General features: G+C 37.8%; 1 protein-coding gene across 4 annotated transcripts in view; it reads left to right on the forward strand.

Moving 5' to 3' along the window:
* Window positions 1–2,603, forward strand: part of LOC107672634 (mevalonate kinase-like) — a 9,510-nt gene extending 6,907 nt beyond the window's left edge. For 3 of the 4 annotated variants that reach the window (XM_016465920.1, XM_016465922.1, XM_016465921.1), the window contains exon 10: window positions 1,118–2,603. In XM_016465920.1, coding sequence (XP_016321406.1) covers window positions 1,118–1,269 — 152 coding nt within the window. In that variant the 3' untranslated portion in view covers window positions 1,270–2,603. The remainder of the gene's footprint in view (window positions 1–1,117) is intronic. The other variant, XM_016465923.1, reaches the window with a different exon arrangement.
* The last annotated feature ends 8,239 nt before the right edge of the window (window positions 2,604–10,842 follow it).

Raw genomic sequence — 10,842 nt, forward strand, 5'->3', positions numbered from 1 at the left:
CAAATAAAGTGCTTTTGCTTTCGCACTGAAACACACACCGTCTCCCTGACATGGCTGCATCAACACTACTGCTGTTCCTGAAACCACGCCTTCTTTTTTTGCATGCACATTTGTTCTGCATTATGCTAATATTTCCACATGGTGATGTAGACATGTGGGGGCGTGTTAGAATGAGCCGTTTTAGGTAGGCGTGGTTGACTCTTAACTTTTATAAAGAATATCTCTTTGGATTTGAGACTTTAGTCTTTGCAACTTTACAGATCTTCTTTATGCACCAAGAGCTTGTAACACTCCAAAGAGAAAGGAAAAATTGAAATCGCATCATATGACCCCTTTAACAATTAGTATCCTCAATTCCCAAACAATTAAACATTGTAATTAAAAGGAAGTTGATGTGACTCAGTGTTAAATGTGCTTCTGACCCAACTTTTTTTGAGTGATTTGCAGCCATCAAAATCAAATTTTTTTATATTTACAAAGTCTAATTTAGTTGGCCAGTGAAAACATTGGAATTTTTTTTCTTTGTACTTTAGTCAATTAACTAAAGGTTAAAGAGAATGAACAAATAACATATTCTTGATTTTATGGCATTTCACAAAACGTCCCAACTTTCCTGGAATTGGTGATAATGTTTGGGGTTGATAATGTTGATAATGTTTTTGAAAGAAGTCTCTTATACTCATCAAGATTGCATTTATTTGATTAAAAATACAGTAAAAACAGTAATATTGTGAAGTAATATTACAATTTTACTAAATTAACCTTTTATTTATTTTAATATATTTTAAAATGTAATTTAAGCTGAATTTTTAGCAACCAGTCTTCAGTGTCACATGATCCTTCAGAAACATTCAAATATGCTGATTGGGTGTGGAAACTCTGATACACATATAAATGTCTTTACTGTCTCCTTGGGTCGATTTAATATGTCCTTGCTAAATAAAAGTATTAATTTCTTTAAAAAAAATGTACCAACCTTTTTAGAATATTACATTAGATTAGATTAGATGCAGAATTGACACATTTACACAATTCAGCATGGAGTTCCTGTTTCTTTGAGTATTATTTTTCTAGGCCTTGGTGTTGATGGGGACGTTTTTGTCCTTTCTGTTTTCAGAAACAGATACTTCAGTGATTCAGAGCACCGTTGAGGAGCTGAAGGCCAGTGGCTTTGACTGCTGGGAGACCAGTATCGGAGCTCCTGGCGTCCAGCAGCACTCTTCAGCTGCACTCAGTCAGGACATACTGAAGATCCTCAACAGCTACTGAGACACAATGAAAACACTGTACTGTATGCATCATTGTTACCGTTAGCAAGGGTGCTCATTGCTGCTGTTACTCTGGATCCTGGTTCGACAAACGTACCAATAATCATACTGTAATTTTCTGGGAAAATTATATACAACATAACCTTATCATCTGCCTAATTAAGATTTTTTTTATATAAATCTTTGTGTTATTACATTAAGTGTGCTTATGCATTATAAAGTTTTATATGCCACTAGATGGCAGCAAAGTGTAAGACAGATTTAATACTGTCAATTTTAGACTATGCATGGAACGCAAATAATAGATAATTTAATTAAATATGAATACTAAATTAATCTAAAAATAACATCTAATAAATTTCAGCCTTTTTCATGAAAAGCTGTCATGCACAATATTATTATTTCCTGGCCTGTCTGTGTATTCAAATGTAGTACAATCATCTCATTTGCCAAAATGTTTCTCAACACGGATCACATTTCCGACCAGAACTAGCACAGCTTGGAGCATTTTGGACTGAGTACAGCTGTTGTATTATTGTCACTAAACCCAAAGTAATTACTTTTCAGTTCTTTGCACTTTGTCAGAATATTTTGCACCAGAATGGTTTTGAAGCCAAGGAGGGGGATGCAGGGACGCATTTGGCTTTCGACCAGACTCAGTCCAAGTTGATCTGTGAAGCGCGGTGATGAAATAACGCTCTGCACTTAGAGTGGAGCACATTTCCCCTCAGTCTCAGGAGAGGGGTGTAATTTTAGTGGTGTTTTGTGAGGAACAGATAAAGAGGGCTATCTTCAGCACACAAGACCTGGAGCTAGAGAATAGGAAATGGATTTGCACTGAGATGAATGTGTTCCTGTAAACTGAAGGCCAGCAGAAGGACAGAGCCTCTTATACTTGAACAAGTCAACTTTGAGAAGATCTAGGGAGGTCAGAGACATCTTTAAAAGTGAGTGTCGTTGGTTTTGTAAATGCGAAGCTGTCAGAATGCTTAATCCAGGCACATAGCCATCATTTCAGAAGTGAAGGGAACATAATGTGCAAACCAGTTTACCTGGCAAGTCTTACTTTCTTCCTCTTTTGCCTTAATTCTATCTTGAGCATAGTTGTATTGTTTTAGGCTATTTATGTTTTGTGCAGAAAAATAAATTCTGTTTTTGTCCATACAATGCAAGTCAGTGGAATTCAAAAATATATTGGATCATTGGACAATTTTGGTTTAACTATCCCTTTAAGAGCTTGAACATAACTTTTAATGATGATGTGAACATGTTTATGTGCAGGATGCATCTTATTCATGCATCTTAATGCTTATTCATTACCGTTAAAAAGTTTGGAGGCCAACGTTTTTTAATTAAGATTTTTATTCATCAAGCATGCATTAAATTGATTAAAAGTGACCTTTACATTATTATAAAAAATTCAATTTCGAAATAAATGCTGTTCTTTTGAACTTTTTATTCATCAAAGAATCCTGAAAAAAATGCATCACAAAAAATTACGCAGCTTTTTTTCAACAATAAAAAATATTTGAGCACCAAATCAGCATATTAGCGTGATATCTGAAGGATCATGTGACACTGAAGCTGCTGCAGAATTCAGCTTTGCCATCGCAAGAATACATTTGATTTTAAAATATATTAAAATAGAAAACGCTAACTTTAAATTGTAATAGTAGCCTACTTCACAATACTGTTTCGGTTACAATTTCTGTTTTTCTGTATTTTTAAGCAATTTAATGCAGCCTTGATGAGCATAAGTGACATTTTTCAAAAACGGTAATACATAAATAAATAACCCCTAGCTTTTTAACAGAAGTATACTTTCTTTTTTTATCCCTTGTGTATAGCAGATCTACACCTTTGGAGAACATTGATGTTTAAGAGTCTGACTCCAGAGAACAATTGCAGTACTCTGAGGAAGTGACCTCAGACCCCAGGAGTGAGCCTTTGTCCTCTTGTCAATCATGGTGTGTGGCATTTACCCACAAACAGGCCATCTACCTATATATACACACTATGAATATGCACTATGAGGCCATCAGCTCTAAAGGGTAAAAATGAGTCACATCATCTTTCTTTCCTATTTTCCCCTCTCTGCCACATTCACTTTAGCCCGATCCAATTTGGATCTCATCCTCAGACAGATTGAGGAATCGCTTTTCAATCTCTGATCTGCTGTAATGAAAAGAGAGAGGGTACTGCGTGTGAATACGGTAACTGGATTAGCGGAGGGAGGAGAGGGCAGCATCGGCCGTTCGAGGGAGAACAGATGAATGAGTAAAGCTGGCTTTAACTAGAAGAGGGGGGCCCTGGACCGGCCCCCGCCACCGAAATCCCCCTGACCTGCTGCTAGTCATGCGCTTTGTGTTTGTGCTGACAAATAATTTCACAAAACTGGATCCCCCAAATTGTTATTGACTTTTCCTCCTTCCTTCCATCCTGTTCTCGAACATGAGAGCCCTTGATAGGGCCAGCTATGAGTTAAACACTATTGGCAGTTTTGAAGTCTGTCCAACAAACAACTGGCAGAGGATGTTAGAGAGAAAAGGTCAGTTTGTGGAGGGGGAAAAATCTGGAATAATTGATTTTTTTCTTATTTCTTTCCCTCTCTCTGTCGTTTTTATTCATTTCTTTAAATGTCAGAAGGCTTTTGTGCGGCATAGGCAGACAGGTTGTATGAATGAATGGGAACTGGCTGGCCGAGGCTGCCTTTGGTGAACCTTGACCCTCTGTGTGGCGTCCTCTCTGCGCATTCTCAGTTGTGTCGAATCCGTGTCTTCGACCCCCACTGTAACCCCAGCTTGAATTTAATTACCACTGAGCTCTTCAATTTAAATTGCATTGATGAAGAGGAATGAGGAGGGGGTGAGCTTTACCTCTCTGTCTCTCCTCCCTGCGAAGCACAGATGGTATTTTTTATCAATGTCAGTGGCAGCTTCTTTCTGCACTGATGAATAGATTCTAAGGATGGCCTGACATTATTTCAGATAACAGCGGCAGCCGAGAAAAGGGGTCAAGGATGGAGGGAAACGGCAGAGCTATTGAAATATAATAAAAAGTATTCAGGCATTCTCCCCCCTCTTTATTCTGTTTGTCTATTGCATGTTGTGTTGCATAAAGAAACATCAGCCGAAATGATTTCGCCCCATTCCGTGTGTTCGTTTAGCCAACGTTCGAGAGTGACAGTTCAAGTAATGAGTAAATGTGAGGACATGATGTGTTTTCATTCCTCTTTTCTCTGGGCATGTGAGCATTGTGTGGTGCTGTTGTGACTCATTCTCTGCAGGGATGTGACACTGTGCGTGATGGATATGAACTCTGCATTTGTCTGTGTGACACTCTTGTAAACAGATCATAGCAGAAGAGCACGCTGGCACCATGTCCTTTTTGTGAGAGTCGCACGGATAAAAATCAGTGACTGACCAGATCTTCTCAGCAGGCTTTGCCTTTGATACCATTTTTACAGGGAAAGTAACATTCATCACTCCTCTTTATTTTACTGTCCTTTCCGCTTTCCTTCCTTTCCATTTCTTTTTTCCTGACCTGTCTTCTGTCCTGTCATTGTCATATCAACTTTCTTTTCCATTTCCCATTTTCTACAATTTTTCTCTTTCCTTTTATTGTTCTATTTTTGTGTTTCCTTTTCCTTTCTCTTTTTTCTTGTCCTGTTATTTTCCCCTTCCCCCTTTCATGTTTTGTCCTTTTCTACTTTCCTTTCTGTCTCCTTTTCTTTCTATTCTGATCCTTTCCTTTTCCTTTCATATTTCTTTTTCCTGTCCTGTTATTTCCCCCTTTCCTTTTCATGTTTTGTCATTTTCGTTTTTCTTTCGCTCCCCTTTTTTTCTTTTCGGATCCTTTCCATTTCCCTTTTCTCGCCTTTTCTTACTTTTCCCTTTCCTCTTGCCTGTTATTTTCCCCTTTTCGTTTTCATATTTTGTCTTTTTGCTTTTGCATTTCTCATTTCTTGTCCTTTTCCTGTTACATAATTTCCTTTCCTTTCCTTTCTCCTGTTCTGCAATTTCCCCTTTCCTTTGTGTTTCGCTTTTCTCTTTCCTGCCATTTTCCTCTTTCCTTTCCTTTTTCTCTCCTCTCCTCTCTAGTTCATTAGACTTACTGATTTTTAACCCTGGCAACTTTAGCAAAATCGAGACTGTGGTGATATTTCACGGGCAAAGCCTGGTGCAATTCCAATTCGCGAGAAGGCTTTCGTCTTGCCCACCAGTGACCTCTCACCTTCCTTCAAGAGCTCATGGCGCTGCAGCTGAGCTGGGCTCTTTTCTCTGCTCCTCTCGAGAAGATGCTGCAAGGGTCAGGGTCAAGGTGGTGTAAAATGAGAGTATGTGTGGGAGTTTGTGTGTCTTTCAGAGTGGAGAAAGGCATTCCCCTTCTGCCTGGCCCTGGTGAGAAGTGAGAGCAGAGGTCAGCTGACCCCATTAAGGCTGTCGGGTGCAGAAGAATCTGGCACAGACCTGCACATGTCGAGAGGCTGAAGCGTGTGTGTGTGTGTGTGTGTGTGTGTGTGTGTGTAGGAGAGAGAAAAGAAGTCCTTGTGTGAGCGCTTGAATAGATGGGATGAATCAGTGAGAACAGAAGACCGCAGTGTCTTATAGACACTTCAGGTTGATGAATTCACTTAAGGTCCTCTCTTGATTAATGATCACATTTGATCCAATACCATTGTTGTTCACAGTCTCAGTGAAAGCATATCAATTCAATGATAAATGATTCTGTGTAGTATGTTAATAGCACTTGTAATTGAAGTTCTATTTTCACAAACAAAAGCATTCCATGTTATATCATGATAATGTCATGGTATTGTAATAGTACCATGTAAATACCATAGTATATGAATATAAAACCGTAATCAAACAGTATGACATGTTTTATGGGTTGTGTGTGTGTGTGTGTGTGTGTGTGTGTAGGAGAGAGAAAAGAAGTCCTTGTGTGAGCGCTTGAATAGATGGGATGAATCAGTGAGAACAGAAGACCGCAGTGTCTTATAGACACTTCAGGTTGATGAATTCACTTAAGGTCCTCTCTTGATTAATGATCACATTTGATCCAATACCATTGTTGTTCACAGTCTCAGTGAAAGCATATCAATTCAATGATAAATGATTCTGTGTAGTATGTTAATAGCACTTGTAATTGAAGTTCTATTTTCACAAACAAAAGCATTCCATGTTATATCATGATAATGTCATGGTATTGTAATAGTACCATGTAAATACCATAGTATATGAATATAAAACCGTAATCAAACAGTATGACATGTTTTATGGGTTGTTGGGAATCCTGCGGTATTACTATTTTAATAATTATGTTTTAATTATTATAAATAATAAATATAATTATTACTACTACTTTTATAATTATGTTTGCAACTTTATTGACCTCATATTAATTTAGAGACTGGAGAACCCTTTTCATACAAATTTAGATTTTTAATTAAAAAGTCCATGGAAACATGAATCAACTACCTATATACCACTTTTACTGTTTAATAGTCATGGTAATTCAAGAATACCATGATACTACCCATATATCAGAGTACCATGATATGTCCACTCCCACTGCCACAGTCCTTTTTTTCTTGCTAAGAGTTATAGCAGAGAAATTGCATAACATTCTTTATTATGCCAGTGCTACTGTATATATACCATATTGATTTTACAATATAAAATATCTGAACTGTACTAAGTGTAGTGTTTGGGTGCCCAAGTCTACAGATCTAATTGCAGAGTAATGCTTTTGTTGTACTGTAGGTTTTGAAGAGCTTCATTGATTTTTGTAGCAGTGCTCATCTCTGCTTGACTAACGCTCAGAGCATTAAGCCTGTCAGACTCTCCTTAGAAAATCTCTCAGAGCAAACCGAGGCAGTTCTGAGTGGAGGGTGTCGGGAAAGGGCACCTTTACCTGCTCTAAACACACACACACACACACACAGAGTAAAGAACGTTCCCAGAACATGAAGATATTTTGTTGCTGTCTGAAGCTCTGTTCCAAAAACTAGTGAGCTGCGCTACATAGGCAGCATCATAACTAAAATGGAACTTTATAAATGTGACTGATTTGAAACGCACTAGAAAGGCAGCAGCTTTAATTGAGTTTAATAGATTTTTGACAGTAAATTAAGCCTTTAAAAATAGAGCTATTTTGAGGATGTTAATCAGTGTTTTATACTTTTGTTAAAACTGTCAGTCCACATTATTTGTTAAATTTTGAAATAATCCTGTTTAACACCAGGTGAAAGACTACATTATGATTCAACAAAAAACTCCAATAAGATAAGCAAAACAAGCAAACCGCGCCTTTAAACACCTTTAAACATGTCAAATCTTTAAACATGTTTGTTTTTGTAGTTCTTTTCCTCATTAAAGCCATTAAATACAGTCTCGTACCTTTCTCTTTTTGTCAGATTTTCAAATATATATATTTTTTTCCAAAGTTTGAAATTCTGTGATTCACCTTGTAGCTGGTTGGTTTGGTTTGTGGCCTATACAGTCTCGAACCTTTCTCTTTTTGTCAGATTTTCAAATATATATATTTTTTTCCAAAGTTTGAAATTCTGTGATTCACCTTGTAGCTGGTTGGTTTGGTTTGTGGCCTATATAACTCTTTAACAAACACTTTTTAAAAATCCCTCTGGAAAAAGTTAATGGATAATATACATCTGGAACCAAGAAAAAAAATGGACAGGCATGTTTGCGTAGTGCTTCTTACAGTTTATTCCTATAGAGATTTCCATTAGCATGTTGTTAAATTAATGCTATGATACTCCTATGTAAATAAAACACAAATATTTCACAAAAGAATACATTTCTAATTACACCAAACTATTTCTATAATTTTGTTATTTCTTGAATTAAATTTTAATTAATCCAAGTATTGAATGAGAGTTTGTTTATGATTAACATTTCTCATGTCTCATCCTCCTCCTTCTCCGAGCTCGTCAATGCATTCTGGGACTGCTTTCTCCATACATTGACAATTTATCCAGTACAAGGTATTTTAGGAGGCAGCATAATTAATTTGCCTACATTTTGAACCTTTCCATTGGTGGCCTGCCTGTGATGTCTTAAAATGCTTTGAAAAAGGTTTTGGAACAGAGCTTGAAAGTCCTGCTTTATCCACATTGGCCTAATACACAAAATAACTCCCACTCATTGCAGTGTCAAACCGAATTTCCTGAGCTCTCATACCTCTACTGGGAATGACAGCTGATTGCATGGTGGATTTTCAGGTGTCTAAATGCAGGATGGACCGGACATGGCCGCGTGTCAGAAATTAATTAGTGTTTAGTTAATCCCGTCATCCGACATTCCACTCCATTCTTTCTCTCCTTTTAAAATGCAGATGTTCATATGATAAGAAAGCATCCTCTGTCTGCAGAGATAAGGGTAATTTAATCCAATGCAAATGCAATTGCTTGAGCGCTTAATGGAGAATATAACATCCCACTCTGATTTTGGGCTCATTTAAATAAAAATTGACACAAGCAGTCGGCATCTGTGCCGAGTTCAATCCCATCTCATGCAGATCAACTGATTTGATCTGCATTTGAATAAATTAAAATTGAAGCTATACCATCTTGATGTATGAAAAATCATCCATGATGCTTAGAGTGATTGAACCATTTCATCTCCAGCTATCAGTTTCACTCATAGAGATATACATGCTAATTCTGTGGTTTCATTCTCCATCTATTATGACTCGGACCTGGAGCTGGGATTTGTCCTGAGGTCACCTTGGCTTTAAATTATGTGTGCAAATGACCTGTGGTGGGCCCTGACCGTGCCGCGTTTCGCCTTCCTGTCTGCCCACTCGGCTGCTGTAATTAGAGCCGCGCAGGTAGGAGTGTTCAGATTTCATCTGCTGAATTCCTGATAATATCTAATAATCTGAAAGCGTTTTAAAATTGGTCTCTCATGGTCATGCATTATGCATGAGCTGTTGATTGCTTCTTTGCATAGATTAGCAATCATTTTACAGATATATTTTAAGAGGGGAAAACGCTCATAAGGACGTGGAGACTTTAGGTTTTGCATTGGCTGGCATTCGAGAAGCTAGTTACAGGTAATTAAGGTCCCCTCTCTCACTCGCCTTCTTTCAGCTCCTGATTTCTGCCTCCATGCACATCATCAGAACTGAAACCTATTTTTTCCAATTAAAAAACAAAAGATATGAATAAGATTTTTGACAATGTTTAAAACAAATATTTTAAATGTTGTACACTCAGTGTGGTCTCTGAGCAGCTGAAACATACTCACTTTATCTTGGTAGCTCCCTCATTAATTGACACTTGTGGAATAAATTAATAATGATTAATTCAGTAAATATTCAGTAAATAGAATTTTTGTATGAGATGCTGTAGCACAAACAAACTTATGTGCACGTTTTGTAAAACTGTAAATGTCCAGTGAGTCACTCACTTGTTGAGCATCCAGGCATCTGCAGAGCTCGTCGAGTCCTGCGCCGTTTCCCAGAGTTCTAGTGCTGTTGAGCAATCAGCACACATTAGTCATCAGGAGGCACCGTCATCTGCATACGTGAGGCTCGTTTCGCCGTCAAATGCTTAAGTGACCTCTCCATTCCCCCTGCGCCCGGCACAGATCGGCGTGAGACAGAAGGGTGGGGGTATGGTCTAATGAGCGGGAAAACGAAGCTGTAACCTGGCCTCCCAGGTGAGCTGTACCGGCTTCGTCTCCCCGGCAGCCGTTTGACCTGATCGCCGTTGGGTGCGTTCATCTATATTAATGCTTGAGGTGTTAAATGCTCCGAGTCACCTTGGACTTCAATTGCTGTCAGGAGGAAAGGTGCTGTGACATGACAGTGATATTCTGTAATGAGAAAAAAATGTTCCACGTAGCTTTCAAGTGGGTTTGAGAGCTTTTCTTAACGTAATGTGTCACGATATGAGTGACACGCAGTGAGCCCACAGGAACTGAAACCTATTTTTTCCAATTAAAAAACAAAAGATATCAATAAGATTTTTGACAATGTTTAAAACAAATATTTTAAATGTTGTACACTCAGTGTGGTCTCTGAGCAGCTGAAACATACTCACTTTATCTTGGTAGCTCCCTCATTAATTGACACTTGTGGAATAAATTAATAATGATTAATTCAGTAAATATTCAGTAAATAGAATTTTTGTATGAGATGCTGTAGCACAAACAAACTTATGTGCACGTTTTGTAAAACTGTAAATGTCCAGTGAGTCGTTCTAAAAGCACATTCAACACACTGTTGATAGTAAAACAGTGAAGAAAATAGCTAGGGGACTTCTTGAGAACAGTACTCACCAGTTTGTTTGTGAAGATCACCTTGACTTTAAAGTAATGAAATTGTTGACATTACTTCCTGTATACCAGGTGTAACTTACAAGCTGTATATAATGCAATTACAGGCTTGGAACATCATCATGATTGACGATGATGATCTCTCTCACACAAACAAGGCTACAGTATGGTATTCAGAAGATCTGGGCATAAGTTGTATTGACTATGTTATTATATATATACAGTGGGTACGGAAAGTATTCAGACCCCCTTCAATTTTTCACTCTTTGTTA

This window comes from Sinocyclocheilus anshuiensis, unplaced genomic scaffold (assembly GCF_001515605.1).
Source record: "Sinocyclocheilus anshuiensis isolate Anshui unplaced genomic scaffold, SAMN03320099.WGS_v1.1 scaffold100, whole genome shotgun sequence".
Taxonomy (NCBI): domain Eukaryota; kingdom Metazoa; phylum Chordata; class Actinopteri; order Cypriniformes; family Cyprinidae; genus Sinocyclocheilus; species Sinocyclocheilus anshuiensis.